The sequence below is a fragment of the Falco rusticolus genome, chromosome 12 (genome assembly GCF_015220075.1).
Source record: "Falco rusticolus isolate bFalRus1 chromosome 12, bFalRus1.pri, whole genome shotgun sequence".
Taxonomy (NCBI): domain Eukaryota; kingdom Metazoa; phylum Chordata; class Aves; order Falconiformes; family Falconidae; genus Falco; species Falco rusticolus.
In genome coordinates, this window is record NC_051198.1 from 26847623 (window position 1) to 26863494 (window position 15872).

The following is a 15872-nucleotide window of genomic DNA, read 5'->3' on the forward strand; positions in this document are numbered from 1 at the left end:
AGGCAGGGGAACCGTAAGTGGCTGAAATCCAAAACCTTGAAGCAAATGGACAGTGTTTCTCGGTGCATCGAGGCACCACGTATCAGCAATGAAGAAAACCTTCTGATTTGTAATAGTCAAGAAAACCTTCCAACCACATCTCAGCAAATGGTACAGCTGGGTATTTTCTGGTTCTTTAGCCATTTTTCAAACAATAATATTCACTTTAGTCAGAGAGGTTGGCTTCAGAGGAGTGTTTAGTGCATCCAGGGCTTGGGATACAACACCCAAAAGGAGGTGCCTGTCCTTCCGAGGCAGCTGGGCAGGCAGCGCGGGCAGTGGGTGCAGCGCTAAGGGCTCTCAGCCTCTGTGCTGCTGCTCGGGGATCGCTGCCTGGCACCCAGCACGTCCTGAGTCAGACTTGAAATATGAAGCAAATAGTTTGAGTTCTCCCTTGGAGGGTTTCCATCCTACGCGGGTGCCAGCGGCAGTGCTCCAGCTCACCGCCCAGCCGGACACTCCTTTCCTCACACTGTGCTGGGGGGACTCGTGTGCACTTTGGCCTGCACAGGGGGTGCAGATGGATCCAGGCTGGGGGTGACAGCAGTACGTGCTTTGGTTACCACCTGCAAATCAATCTGTAAATTATTTCTGTTGTGTACAGCATCCAAAATTGTAACAGGATGACAACACGGGGGGTGACGGATGTACCGTAGGTGGTTTAGCGGTGGGCTTGGCAGTCCTGGATTAACGGTTGGATTTGATGATTTTACGGGTCTTTTCCAACCGAAGTGATGCTATGGTTCTGGATTAGGGTTGGAACTGTATTAGGTTTTTTTTCCCTCCCTTTGACTTTTTTCTAAGCCTACAGATTTGGACGTGGATAGGTCTGGGTTTGATGCAGGAGACACCCTTTTTGTGATCGCCGAACAGCCCGGGGGCCGGGGCGGTGCCTGGCCGTGGGGGAACCGCGCTTCCCCCCGGGTCCGCGGGGAGCGGGGGCGGGCACCGGGCGGGGACGCGCCCTCCGCGGCTCGGCGGGGGCGGGTGGCTCCCGGCGCGGGGGACCCGAGCAGAGCGGGCCGCGGGCGGGGCGCGGCCATGGCGGGGATGGCGGCGGCGCTGGCGAAGGAGCGGGCGGCGGCGGCGGGTGCGGGGCGGCACGGCCAGGCCGTGCCCTACCTGGGCCAGGACTTCGGGGCGCTGCGGCAGGAGTGCCTGCGGGCGGGGCGGCTCTTCCAGGACCCCTCCTTCCCCGCCGGCCCCACCGCCCTCGGCTACCGGGAGCTGGGGCCCAGCTCCTACAAGACGCAGGGTGTCGTCTGGCGCAGACCCACGGTAGGGCGGCGGCGGCCGCATCCTTCCGCCTTTTCACCCGGCTTTTCTCCCCACTTAAATGGGGTTTGATGTCGTTCTGCCGGGGGCTGTGCGTGTGCCGATTGCGCTCCCCCTGCTCCCTCCTGGCTCGCCCGGAGCCGCGTTCCTCCGGCCGACACGGGTACCGGCGGCGGGTCGGGGCGCGGCTGCTGAGTGCGGGCGGCCTCGGGCTGGGACCCGCCGTCGGAGCCCCCCCGGTGGCTGCGAGTCCCCGGTGCACCCGCGCTGTGGGGCTGGGGCTGTCCCTTGGGCTGGTGGGGTGACATGCTCCATCTGGAAGACAATCTGCAAAAAACCCATTTGTCTTTCCATCCTGAACTCTCCATACAGACAAAGCACTTGCTTTGGGTAGCACTCGGGGCTGTCACTTGGGATAACTCTTTGCCTCAGCAGAGATGAGCTGGCTGCCATGTGGAGGTTTCCTTTCCGAGCCCTGGCTCAGCCCCTGGCTACCGAAGCAGCCCTGTCTGGCCAAAGCAGCTCTGGGGTTCAGGTGGACTCTGCGGTACCTAGGCGCTTCCGAAAGACGTAGTCAGTGGCAGGGAGGTAATAGCAGCGTGGTGTGTGCACGTGTGTGAAAACACAGTGGTCCTCCTGGCACGTACTGTGAAGTGAGGTGGCTGCCCACAAGCTTTGGTCACTAGCTCACGTTCTCACCGCTCCTGGTGTGCCTGGTGCCCACACTCGTTCCTGACCTGCTCCATCTCTGTGGTGTTCATCACCGTGCTCAGTCGCTTGTTTAAATTTGCTGCCGGTGGGGCCCTGTCCCCTCTCTTACCTGTGGATATATGTAATATGAGGCTTGTTTTGTTCCCAGGAGCTGTGTTCCAGCCCCCAGTTCATAGCTGGTGGAGCCACTCGCACGGACATCTGCCAAGGGGCATTAGGTAAGGTGGAAGCAGAAAGCTGGGTTTTCCCACCACAGTTTGTACCAGGCTGTAACTCACTCAGTAAATACATCTTTTTGCATCCTACTACCTCTCTTCATATGGAATCGGACATTTCTTGCCTTTCCTTGGTGTTTGCAGTTTGGGACCCTGTGCGTTTGGCCACTGAGCGCGGCCTGGCTGTGTACACCAAGCAGGCATGACACAGGCTGGTTTCCTGATGGCTTTTCTGATCACTGCCACTTCCTTTCATGTTCACATCCTTGTGCCTGAGAGCAGTCTGACTAATTTCTGCCTTTAACAGTCTGCTTAGAAGAGCAGTTACATGTGAGGCAGGGCATTCCTTTCCCCAGTGGGAGAGTGTGCTGCCAAGCGGGAGGGAACCCCTGAAACCTGGAAAGATGCAGTGCAGAGAAAACAAATTACATGGGGGGATTCTCTGCTGCTCACCAACTCTCGAGGAAAACAAAACTGGGGTATGGCAGGAGGGATGGGCCGGTCTGTGAGCCCTCTGCTTTTGCCATGGCTGCCACTCGCTTTGTGCAATGACAGCCCCTTGGTCAGCCGCTCCAGAGGAGCCTTGGGAGCTCCGAGGAAGCCCCCAGGGGCCAGCGGGAAGCAAGTGGCTTAACTTGGCTGTGCATCCCGCTCTCGCAGGCTCTCTCCTGCCTTGCCTGCCAGAAGGGGTTTTAGGTGAGTGCCTCTGTGCCTGTCCTCCCAGAAGGCAGCATGGAGGCTGGTGAGGAGGACAGCTGCGGGGATGTGAGAGGAAATAAGCTGAAGTGGAAGCAGCGAGTTTCCTATTTATTCCATGACTGTGGGAAGAGGGATTTAGGCTAGACTGACAGCAGGGTTGAGGGAAAGCTCTCAGTGTAGGGAAACGTGACTAATATGTGCCGTGTGTTGTGCTTTTGCAGCAGGGTTGGCAAAGGAATGAGGTTCTGTTTGCTTTGTATCAGCATAATATTAGTCTTGTTGGGGCTTCTTGGCTTCTAGTCCTGCTGCTTTCATTTGTGTTTTCATATCTAAAAATACGGTGGATAGGGAAGCTTATTTCATGTATTTTGTGCTCATGTTTTCTTTCTGAAGTTATTTAGTGCTTTAACAACTAGATACAATTTGTATAAAAAGTCCTGACAATAAAAAATACTTAGATTGTCAGTTTAGTTCTCCTTGTGCCCCAGTATTATTTGTGGCATGGATTAGGCTCGGTTGTGTCATGGGTGGAGTTCTCGGCATGTCACCAGCTTCCATTGTGTGTTCTCTCTGCCCGATATCATGTCTCCCACGATGACTATTTTGGCATAAAGCATGTCATGGTGTTTAACACGCATGACAGACATTTTTCCTTTTTATTTATTGTGAAGCTTTACAGCTAAGAAGTTGTTCAACTTGAAATTAGAGGCATTTTGTAGAGATGCTGGCTTCTAAAGGCACTTCATTGCTTTCTGCCTTCTGCAGGCTTCCAGCTTTTCTATCAAGACCTTGTGGCAGCAAGACCACTGGAATGAAAAATTTTTAATTTCATTTTCAAGTTGTGGATTTGCTGTTCCTAATGCCAAACCTTGTTTTAAATTGTTGAAAGCATTTGTTGCCTTAATAGTCTGCAGCAGTCTGATGTTCTCATGAGGTTGAATGATATCACCAAAGGATATGAACTGATTCACAGCTGGTGGTATTTTACCTCCTGAAACAATTATTTGAATAGGAGGTTGTTAGTGTTCTTGGTTGTATTACTGTTTTTGCCATGACTGAGTACTGTGATAACTTGCCTCACTATCTTCTTGTGAATCTGGGCAGGCTTTTGGTATTGTGTGATAGTTCAGTGGTTGATTAAAAATTAGATGCTATTGATCTTTGGTCTGTATAGCTGTTGAGTTATTAAGAGCCTGTACTGAATCTCTGCTTTTTCACACAATGAGGCTAGCAGATGTGCTATACAAATGCACCTTTTTTTTTTTTTTTGCCACTGCCTCATCTGACACCAGCATTTGTATCAATACATTAGCTTAGGCTTTCATTTATTTGAACTTTGTGTGCCAACACTGATGTCCCATCACATTTTAAGATGTTACAGAGAAGATTGCACTGGAAGATGTCAGCTGCTTTCAAAACCCTGTACTTTTTATCATGTTGCTTTTTCTCACAGGAAGCTTTTGTAGTCTTATTTATCCCCGAAAAGGCTTGATCACAAAACAACAGACCTGTATCCAAGTGGAGTTTCATGGCTGTTGGTAAGCTATTCAGAACATCTTGGAGTACTGCAGGAACAGATGAGGCACCCAAAGCACGCGCACCCATCACTGCTGCAACAGGCTTCTTGGCAGGTGATGTGTAATCGAACAGCTCGGCTCATGAGCAGTCGTACAGATGTGCCTTTCAGCCCAAGAGCCTTTGGTCTGTAGGCCAGGTGCAGCCTGTAAATTTTTTTCATTGGTTTTGACCTGGGTTATAAGATACTGCCATGAATAAGAGGCATAGCTGATCATTAGTGCAGAAAATATTGTCCCCTCACCAAGGTGGCAGTTCATTAGGTTCTCCAGACATGAAAATTCTGCCCTTTGGGCTTTGGATTATCCTTTATTCTGGTTTTGTGGCTTTTTAGGAGAAACTTTTAAAGGCAAATATTTGAACTTCGTTTTGCAGTATCAGATCTGAAGTCAGCGATGGTATTTGGCTCAGAAGGGTAACACATGGGATGTGGTGACTCATTACAGCTGAGGGGAGGAACCAAAGCTGCTGCTGAGAGGAAGCATATTCACCCTTAACCACCTTCTTTGGAGGGGATATCACCATGGTATCACAACACTGGGGTGTACACAGCGCAGTATCTGTCATCTGCTGTTAGGTGCAGGGGTCTCCTCCTTGCACAAAAATGTGTGGAAAAATAATGAATTGAATAGGATGAATTTAGAAAATGAGGTGCATGGCTGGCTTACCCTGGAAACCACTCTACTGTAAGTGGGTTGCCACAGCCTCATGTTTCTAACCAGAAAACTTCCTGAAGTCCCACAGTATTAATATAAATACATTCAGTAGCTGTTAATTTATAGCTATGGGTGTTTTAAAATAATGTGTCTGCAATTGGCTGAATGTACATTTTTGTTTTGACCCCATACTCTTATAGGCTGTGCAGTGATCAGAGGAGCTCGCTCACAGCCCTCCAGGCACTTCACGGGGATGCTTTGCTTGTCTTTGCTCTCCAGGTTAAGGGAGGTGATCCTCCCCCTCTACTGAGGCTGCATCTGGAGTGCTGTGCCCAGTGCTGGGCTCCCCAGGTCAAGGGAGACGGGGAGCTACTGGAGAGGGTCCAGCGGGGGGCTGTGAAGATGATGAGGGGGCTGGAGCATCTCCCTGCTGAGGAAAGGCTGAGAGCGCTGGGGCTGTTCAGCCTGGAGAAGGCCGAGGGGGATCTTATCACTGCATACAAATGTCTTCAGGGCGAGTGTCAAGGGGACGGGGCCAGGCTCTGTTCAGTGGTGCCCAGCGACAGGACAAGGGGTAACGGGCACAGACTGCAGCACAGGAGGTTCCTTCTGAATATTAGGAAGAACGTCTTTACCTTGAGGGTGGCAGAGCCCTGGGACAGGCTGCCCAGAGAGGCTGTGGGGTCTCCTGCTCTGGAGACATTCAAACCTGCCTGGATGCGACTGTGCAACTTGCTCTAGGAGAACCTGCTTCAGCAGGGGTTGGACTAGATGATCTCCAGAGGTACCTTCCAACCCTGATCATTCTGGGATTCTGTGAATGGCCAACTTTAAGCCCTTCTGGCTATTTATGCTTGATTTGCAATTACATTTTTTTATAACGTTCTTGTTTGTAGATTGAGATTGGGTAAACGCAGAGATGGATATATAGAAAGAAGTAAAACACTGATAGTAGCAAAAAGGAAGTATGGCAGGAAAAATAGTACTTGTTAATATAAATGAGCTCACAACCTGCTATATCCTCTTTTCTGGTAATGTTGTTCTGCCTATTTTTTTGTGCATTTACAAAAATTCTCCATGATTAACCTAGCCCTGCTAACACTTCTTTCAAATTCTTCATAGAAGTAACCTGTCTGTTACCTTCCCCTTGGACTTCACTATCAAAGGAAAGTCGCTGACAAGAGCCATACAAAAATACCAGTTCTTATAGTTAAGTCTATTTGGTAAAGACCCTGCTCAGGCTTATTTAGTGCAGCCTAAAACTCCAGGTATTGTCACAAGATCTGTTCTCATCCAGACTTTGAATTATCAGGTCTGCTTTTAGTAATGGCTGTTCAGAAAGGGAGAGATGATATCCTGACTGCTGAGCACTTTTAAATGTGGAAACCAAAGGGTGATGTGTCTCCTGTATATGCTGCACCTGCCTTTTAACCTCAAGAAGACCCTGCCCAGAGTTGTCCAAGTTAACATCTATGTTTGTCTGACACCAAATTCTCCTTAGAAACCAGTATAAAGTTCAGCAGAGAGATTTTGCAACAAAGTTTGCCGTTTCTTTCTCTTTATGTCTGCCTTGATGGAACAGCTAGATAGTAAAGGAAATTCTTTATATTCTGCTTATGGCCTTAGAGGTCCTCTGGGAGGAGTTTCTCCTCGTTGAACTTCAGTGCTTCTTATCTACAGAGGAAATCTGATTCAAAGGTGTATTATAGCATCGAAAGGGGTGTGCTCTTAATCTAGATGCCTAAGCAGCCTTTTGACCAAAGCTTCCTGAGCTACTGTGGTCACATTGAGTTGTTCATTTATTGTTTCTGTGCTGCTGTCTGCCTGCCCACCCAGCCCCTGCCTTGTTTCTGAAATAGAAATGCTAATATTTGTTTGGAAGAATGGTGGGACAGCTGCCATCTGAGCCAGCCAGCACTGGTTGTTCTGACACCAAATCCAAACCACAGCACTGCACCAGTTACTGAGAGGAAAGTTAACTCTATCCCAACTGAAACCAGGACATCTAGGCAAGCATGCATGTACTGGCTTTAGTCTAGCTAGGGTAGATCTGGGATGCCAGAGACTCACTTCGCCTCTGATCGGCACCTGTCTGTCTGTAGAAGCCTTACAGAGCATGGGGTGTGTGCTGGGGCTGTTCCGCTGTGGGTTATCAGTTATTTGGCCTTTGTGCTGACATGAGACCGGTTAGCCTATCAGTTTGTATATTTGTGGTGTCTCATGCCTCTTCCTAGTGTGCAGGGTGCTTTGAGATTGCTGTTTGTTAGAAGTTAAGAGTCTCAGTAAGGCTTGGTAACTTTTCCCAGGTGGGAATTATTGTTCCTACCGGAACAGGAACACAGTGGTGCAGCAAGGAGAATGAAGATCCCTGCTCTTTTCCTTTTTCTTTTAGGATTTTGTTGGTCTTAAACACCCAGTGGCTCCTGGGTGCTAGAAGACAAACGTTTGCGGGGTTGGCAAGGGTTATCTGCGTATGTGCAGTGCTGGGGCATTGGTGGAGAGTGCTCAGCTCCCCTGTGGTGTGTGCTGGTCCAGTGCACATGTATGTTTACATCCATCCCCTTTTCCCGCAATGTCTCTGACACAGGATATTTCTGCTGCCAAATAATAACCCACCGGTCTCTTGACCCAGAAGAGTGCTGTCACAAGCTGTGACCTCCTTTAACTCAGTAAGGCAGCAGAAGGACTTTTTTTTTTTTTTTTTTTGGCTGGGTTAATTAGTTGACTTGCAGTGTGATGACTGCCAGTGGGAGAAAAACAGGGAAGGAGTGGAGCCAATATGATACTAATTCAGACGTAGTATGATATTAATTCAGCCTGACCCCACAAAAGCCCCAGTCAAAGTGCCAGGGCTGTTCTCTAGCACGGAGTTTTGCCTTGGACTTCAAGAACCCCAACTCTTGTTCAGAAGCTACCTGTTTTGGAGACTTAATAAAAACAAGGATCCTCAGCACAGAAGGAATCTCTGGGCAGTCACTCCCAAGTGATTATCTGATGTCAGGTTTGCCTGAAGTAAAAAAAAAAAAAAAAAAAAACCAAAAAAAAAAAAAAACCCACCAAAGAACCACCCACAAAAATAACTTTGCATGGTCAGGCTGTGTGTGGGAGAGCACAGATCTAAGCTGATCTGAAGCTGAAGTCCTGTTGTTGCCTTTTGACCAAAGGGTTTGTTTGCAGAGCCCTTCAGCGTCCTCCTCTGTAAGGAGAATTGCTGTGAAGGGTAACTGCTAAAGCCCTCACGTGGCTGAAGGGCAGGGGATCATACTGTTAATTGTAGAGTGGCCCATCTAAAAATGTCTCTTAGTATTCCCTGACCCCAGTCTCTTTCCCAGCAAGCACGTTTTTTGGGCTTGGTGGTGCCTTGGAAGGCACCAGAGGGTACGTGGCTCCTGGGGAAGAGGCTCCCAACGAGATGAAGGGGGCTGTAAGAAGAGTTGGTGTTTTGCAGGGTGAGATGGATGTGCTATCGCAGAGGAGGGAGGGGAACATCCTCGTTATTTCATAATCTGTCACAGAGAATGGCAGGATGACTTTCCTGTCTGAAAATCTTCTCTGACACGATAATTTCTCCATTGCAGTACAAGCAGCCAGAGGCAGAGCTGAAGGGAAAGTTCTACATTCAGTTCTTCCCCTCCAGGTTCCAAAATAGTAAAAGCATCTCAAGTTTTGAAATTATCCTGTGCTTTCACATCTTCCACCTTTCATGAAACGTGAAAAGGGCCATAGGATAAATGTCATTCACAGAGCTGCTGCTGGGGACCAGCTGCAAAGAGAAGAGTGGGGCAGCCTGCAGGTTGCCTGTGCACTGTGCATCCTGGCACTGAGCAGGATGGGTTGGTGCCAGAGAGTGGCCCTCAAGAGCTGCTGCTTTAGAGTTAACCTTCCCTGAGACTCTCCCATTTGGATCCCAGCTTCTCACCTGTGAGCTTTTGACCCTTTTCCTGTAGGACAGAGCTGGATGTATGGAGATGGCTGCTTTGCTGGCCTCTGACTTGCTAGCAGCTGCAGCTGGTTTATGTTTCTTGAACCTGCAATCCTACAGGTACTGCAGAACCATTTTGGGGATCTGCTGTGTAATCCCAACTTCTCTGTGATCACAAAGCCAGGCAACAGCAGATCTGGTTGTGGTAATGAGGAGTTTTGTGTTGGGCTGTGGGAGTCAGATCTGGCTGGCTCTTTAAATCTCTAACCACCTTGCTAATGGGCTGCAGGAGGCCCGTGGCTAAGCAGAAAGGTAACCACTCTGTTAAAGTAACACTGGTTGCTGAAAATAATTACAAAAATAGAGGTAATGTTTATGCAGTTGTGGTCTCCTCCTCCCCCTGCTTGGTAGGAGATGGTGTGGAAAAATACTATCCAGACTGCGTGGGCCCCGAGGCTGCGGCGTGCAAGCTTGGTGTATGTTGGCTCCATCCCAGCAAGGGGAAAGAGGTGTTTGGGACTGGGGAACAGTGCCTGCCTTCAGAGCTTGCCTGACTCTCCGGCAGCTAGCACCAGAGAGGAGATGTGGGACTAAACAGAGGCCTCTGGTAAGAGTCTCCAGAGATGCACAAGGTGAAAGGAGCTCCTGTTTGGTAGGAGGCTGGCTAGGGACCTTAAAGGGAGCTTGTCCATAGGATAGGTCTCTGGATGGCAAGTCAACAGGCATTTATTAAACATGGAGGGGGGAAAGGAAAACCACCTATGCTTCAGAAAACACTGGCCTTTTGAGGAGTAACTGCACCGAGTACCTGCATGTGCCCACCGGCCCTGCTCTTTGCCTTTTCCCCTTGCTGCTTCCTAACCTGTAGACACTCAATTGAATTGAGGTTTTTTTTCCAAATAGTCCCAGCATGGGTAATAACTGTCATAAAAAAGCCTGCTTTTGCTTTTTTTTTTATCGCTTTGGTCTTGAGAAAACACTTCCCCGGAGATGGTGGGCTTTTGTGTACACACATTTGATCTGCATTAGAGGTAAAGTGATGGGAGGGATCATCCCATCACAGCTGAAGGGGTTGGTGGTCATAATGCACAATCTCTATGCCGTACAAAATCTAAGGAATAAAGTTTGAATAATGAATGGTGTCTCCTTGTTTCTTTCTTTTTTTTTATAGGAGACTGTTGGCTCTTGGCTGCTATTGCCTCTCTTACCCTGAATGAAGAAATTCTGGCCCGTGTTGTTCCTAAAGACCAGAGCTTCCAGAATAAATATGCAGGAATTTTCCACTTCCAGGTAGGTGGAAAACAGCCTTCCCCCCGCCCCAGTGCTTGACCAGGGACTGGTGTGGCTGGCTATGTCTTCATATGTGATGTTTCCTGGAACGCTTTGAGGGACCTCAAAGAGCCAGGCAGAAAAACAGACACCCAAGAAGGGTAGTGGTGGTAGAAGAAAGAGGAGCGCTAACCAAAGAGCTGGGAGCAGAGGCTGTCTTTGTGGTCCTTCCTCCATCAGCAGATCCCACTGAGGACCTGCATCCCTGAACAGGGTGGGCGAAGCTTACTGTTGAGGGGCATTGGTTTTGTTCTAGGAAATCGGTGTTAGCAGATGAAAGTCCTGGTGACCTGAGTGCACAGCACAGGGCGGTGATGAGATGTTTGTGCTCTTTCCAGTTCTGGCAGTACGGGGAGTGGGTGGATGTTGTAGTGGACGACAGGCTGCCCACCAAGAACGGGGAGCTGCTCTTCGTGCACTCGGCGGAGGGCAGCGAGTTCTGGAGCGCGCTGCTGGAGAAGGCCTACGCCAAGTGAGTCCAGGCTGGGCTTTCACACCACTCGAATCTCCCAATGCTTCTGCATCCCCATAGAATCCTCAGCTGCATGGATACCATGTGTTTCAAATGTCAGCCTAATTATTAGCCTTTACAAATTCTGGGGTATCCCACAACGGCTGCTTTAGTAAAGCTTTGCTGACAGGTGCTTAAGACAAGTAGCCAAACACATTGGCTTTGTTGCTAGCCAAGAAAAATAGGTCTTGAGTCTCATGGCAAGGCTGTTCCTAGAGTGCTGTCACCTGTCACTGGGGCCTGGGAAGCTCCATTTCATGTGCTCTGTGCACCTGTGAGGGCTTGCAACTGCAGTGCTTCAGTGTACAAAGCATGCTAGTCCACATGTCTCTGTTTAAAGTGAAGATGCTCAGATCTGAATTTCCAGTTTTGGGATGGCCATGGAGAAATTCTGCCTAACATTACTATTTTCGATTGACTTAAGAAATTGAGCTAATTTGGATCAACTGAAAATAGGACCCATAATTGTTAAAGGAATTAAAAGACTGTGGAACTAGAGAGGCAAATTGCTCGGTCTTGATATTTTTAATACTAATTTTTCTTCAGATAGTCTTCATGATTTTTGTCGTTGATAAGACTGGACCTGCAACCTGTATGCGTGATCATATAAGATTTTATGCTGGGCTTTCCAAATACAGAGGTCTAAGAAGCAGAACTGAATGGAAGGCATGTTTGTAGCTGCTGTGGTGCTGTTGAAAGCAGAAGTGCTGTGATAGCTGGCACAACTGAGTGCCTTTCTCCAAGAGGAGAATAGGGAGCCTGATGATTGTGTATGCGTGTATCCCTTTTCATGCAGGCTGAATGGATCATACGAGTCTCTTTCTGGTGGCACCACCACTGAAGGCTTTGAGGACTTCACCGGTGGAATTGCAGAATGGTATGAGCTGCAGAAGGCACCACCCAACCTCTTCAGAATCATTCAGAAGGCACTTCAGAAGGGCTCTCTCCTTGGCTGCTCCATTGACGTGAGTTAGCGGGCTTATTGCTGGACTCTTGGCTCTTGCTGTGCACGTGGGCAGTTGCGGGGTGGACCCCTGCTCCATCCTCAGGACGTGCACGCAAAGGGTGCTGATCCCCTCTGCCTATGGTTCTCTGCTCTACCTTGTGTCTGGAGAATGTGACCCAAGAGTGTGGCCCAGGCACGTGCTCTTCTGAGGGGTTAGGTTGAAATGTAGACTTCCTCAGTTTGTGTGTAAAAGCTTGTTGCCCCACTTGTGTTTCTTCCTTGAGACCTCAAGCTCGTACTGTTTCATAGGTTCATGGTAATGAATCGTACAGGGAACTCAGTATGGGTCCTGATGTACTTCTTTGTTCTCAAGAAAGCCTGTAGCTTGGCCACAGGTTGGTACGGGCTGAGTGGGTTTGGACAGAAAGCTGCTGCTGGTGGCTCCTGCAGTCAGGTGCTCGGAGGTGGCAACCGCCGTCCTTGCTGGAGCCTGTTTGTCGCACAAATTGTACCAAAACGTTCCCAAAATATCTGGGCTCTGTTCTTGAAGCAGGGAGGCTCAGACTGTTGCCAGGCCTTTAAAAGGCTTTATGAGAAACCACGTCGTCAAAAGCTGAACCTGCATAAGAAGGAAAATAGGATCTTTGGCCCTGCCTGCAAGGATTCAGCATCGCTTGTAGCTTTACTGATAGGAGTCTAAGTATCGTTATTGTGGTAATCACCCTACTCCCAAATGAGATTACATCTTAGTTATGTCTAAAGGGAAGGTAAGCTGTTTACAGGAACTCCATTCATAGTATAAATTTAAATGTTTCCTCCCATTTTTCGAGTTAAATCAGTCACAGGAGAGGGAAGCTTCACAGCAGGAAAAGTACTTGGTTAATGTCAGTGTTCGACTTCGCAGCACTTTTTTGAGGCCTGTTTTACTCGTTTGCATTTAGATAAGGATCTGACATCTGGATTTTTGCCCCAGAGTGATACAAATCTCTTGTCAGGGGTGGGGAGAAGTAAATATAGTCCCTTGTTGGTAAGCACTGATACTTTCTGTATTGTAAAGAAATCATCAGTGAGTTTAGCCTTTGAAAAAATCCTGTAAAAATCTTTCCTTCTCTTCTATGAGAGAAATGGGGACACAGAGTTTGTTTCATGGACAGTGCGCTGTGGGACAGTAATAGGGCAGGAATCCAGCCTGCTTGATCCCACCCTCTTTTTTTTTTTTTTTTTTTTTTTTTTTTTTAAGCTTCAAATAGGCTTGTTTAAAGATTACATGCTTTCTGAAAAGGTGGGAAGGCAATGACAACCATATATTTCATGGAGAGTTAAGCATTATTACAGCAAGATGTCAAGCAGTCGCTTCCTAGCAAGAAGTGACTTTTCTCTGCAGTGTTTATGGGCCACACTGCCAGAGTATTGTAATGGCAGTGAAAAAGTGAGAGGGTGATATGCGTTCGGGTACAAATGGCATCCAAAGCGCAGCCTTTTCCCTTGCTCCCCTGCATGGCAGATCGTGGGGTGGAGGTGCTGGGGAAAGGAAAGGAAACTCCCACCCCACCGTGGAACTCAAGGGGGTGTTTTGACCTCAAAGCAAAGCACCGGGGCTTGCTGGACCTGGGTGTGATCCCTGGTGACACCTGAGCAGCCTCAGGCTGATCGCCCTCTGTGTTCCTTCCTGGTCCCTTGAGAGCATGGAGTTCATTGTGTGTATCCCCTTTGTGCAGCGTTTGGAGATGCACAAGAGGGGATGCCCCACGCCAAGTGTTTTGGAGCCAGGAGGGAGCTTTGCTCTGGTGCAGGGATTCTGGTGTGTACCCCATGCCACAAATGTGGGCCCTGGGGCTCCAGCACCACTGTGCATGCTGCCTGCCCCTCCCCTTGCTCTGTCACACAGATCCCTCTTTTTGCCTCTGTGCAACAGCTAAAGCCCCACTGCAGCCTCCCAGTGAGATTAAAGCTCCTTTGGAAGGAGAAGCTTTGCCCTGTTGAATCCCCTGCACGTGGAAAGCCATGCTCACCTGCTTTCTTTGCTCCTCCAGATCACCAGTGCGGCGGAGACGGAAGCAGTCACTTCCCAGAAGCTGGTGAAGGGACACGCATACTCAGTCACCGGGGCAGAGGAGGTAGGTGTGCCACCCCAAAGGGATGAAATGCAGCAAGCTTTGTGCGTCGTCCTTCCCGGGCTGCAGCAGCCACAAATTCATCTTCAGTGTTGCAAATTCTTGAGTATCACCCATCTTCCTGAATCAGGTTTTGAGTCTCTCCTTTCTGAAGGAATACTGACTTAGTGTGTTTTTGATAAACACAAACTTGACTTCCTGGGGGGCTGACAAAAAACAAAAGCACTTTTTTTTTTTTTTTTTTTTTTTTTTTTTTTTTTAAATCATTGCTATTTCCCAGCAAGTGGGTTGTGGGAAGGTCTGTGCAGAGGGCACACTACCCTCTGCTGGTGAGCGGGCCCTTCAACACGTTTCTGCGTAGCAGGCACCACTATACTTTAAACACATAGTAAGACGTGTGCCAAGCAAAAACAAAAATATTATTGTCCCTTAAATGCCTGCTGAGCCGTGCTTTTCAGCTTGTTCAGATGCAAAGTGCCTCTCCAAGAGTAGGTGACTGGCAAAGGTAAGACAAGTGAAAATGAAGGAAGCAGATTGTGGCATCCTTCCACGTCTGTAATGGACTTTTGGTTACTTCACCAATAATTGTGTTCACTGACGTGCTGCACTGAGGCGGACGCTACTAACAGGCAGGTTTACGTGTGTGCATTTGGTCCTCCTCTCACAGCAAAAGCAGCAAAGAGGGAGTTTGTTGACCTTAATTCACAGACAGGCATGACTTAGCCAGGATTTTCCTTTGGAGATCTGCGCAGGCTTTGTAAGGAGAGTTCATCTTGGGCACCGGGGTATCATCTCTGGACTCTGCTGCTGCTGCTCTGTGCAGTTTTCTTTGCTTCAGGCTCTGGAGGGTGTGCCAGCACCTTCCTCAAATTAGTGCTGTGTGTTCCCCATGAACACTGGGTGTTCCTGCTGAAACTCATACAGCTTTGCCTGGCCTGGCCTCAGTGTGGGCAGAGATCAGCAGATAACAGGCCAGGAGGAGAGGCTGGCACTGCTGCGCTGCAGAGCCTTCGTGTGATCAAAAGGATTGTGGCCAGAGTATCCCATCTCCTGTGACGGATATAAGGGGGGGGGGGGGGGGGAAGTTGTTTGAATGTGAAAAGGCAGTTTATACAGAGATGATGACTTGAGAGAAACATCCCCTTGTACCCGCTCTTTGGCAGTCCTGTAGCAGCTTTACATTCCCTTTGCCTAAAATCCTGTCAGAGGTAGGTTTTTTTTCCTAGGGGTGCAAACCAGACATTTTTGTTATCGTAAGCTTTGATTTGTGCGTGCCGTAAATCACTGGCCAAGCTTGGGTGCGTGAAGCTAATTTAAAATCAGTTTGACTTCGTGTATTTTGGACCAGGTGAGTGCATGTTTGTGTATTTATGTTGTCACACACAGCACTGAGACAGTTGCTCTGTCGTGTTCATTAATTCCTATAGAAAAGGTGGAGGGGAGCAGAGCGCAGTGCTGAGTCCCTGGGTAATTCTCCATACACTTCTGATCCCATCAGGTCAACTTCCGAGGAACAGTGCAAAAGCTGATCAGAATCCGAAATCCCTGGGGGGAAGTGGAGTGGACTGGGAAATGGAATGACAAGTGAGTCAATGGTTTTGTGCATTGCCCGTAGGCTTTTACTGCAGGGCTTCGGTCATGTTTCTGCTGCCATCCATCTTCTCCCTACCCCAAATTCCTCTGTAAGTCACATCTGGATGTGATGTTTGCTCTCAGCTGTTTCAAAGAAGCCATCCCATCACTGTCATCTCCCACATGGATGTCGCAGTATGTGGCGCCCTTCGTGCAAGCACCTGCCTTCATGTGAGATGCAGTGATTTGGCTGGTGATTCCTAGAAAGCTCTCTGTAGTTTCTGCTTATTTAACAGCCTGGATTCAGT

The 15872-nt window shown here is 48.8% G+C and overlaps 1 protein-coding gene across 1 annotated transcript in view; it reads left to right on the forward strand.

Moving 5' to 3' along the window:
- Window positions 1-1046: 1046 nt before the first annotated feature.
- The window catches only part of LOC119155993 (calpain-2 catalytic subunit), a 28036-nt gene continuing 13210 nt past the window's right edge, over window positions 1047-15872 (forward strand). Inside the window, exons 1-7 of the mRNA XM_037405200.1 lie at window positions 1047-1317; window positions 2174-2243; window positions 10264-10382; window positions 10760-10893; window positions 11729-11897; window positions 13912-13995; window positions 15491-15576. Coding sequence (XP_037261097.1) covers window positions 1081-1317; window positions 2174-2243; window positions 10264-10382; window positions 10760-10893; window positions 11729-11897; window positions 13912-13995; window positions 15491-15576 — 899 coding nt within the window. The 5' untranslated portion in view covers window positions 1047-1080. The remainder of the gene's footprint in view (window positions 1318-2173; window positions 2244-10263; window positions 10383-10759; window positions 10894-11728; window positions 11898-13911; window positions 13996-15490; window positions 15577-15872) is intronic.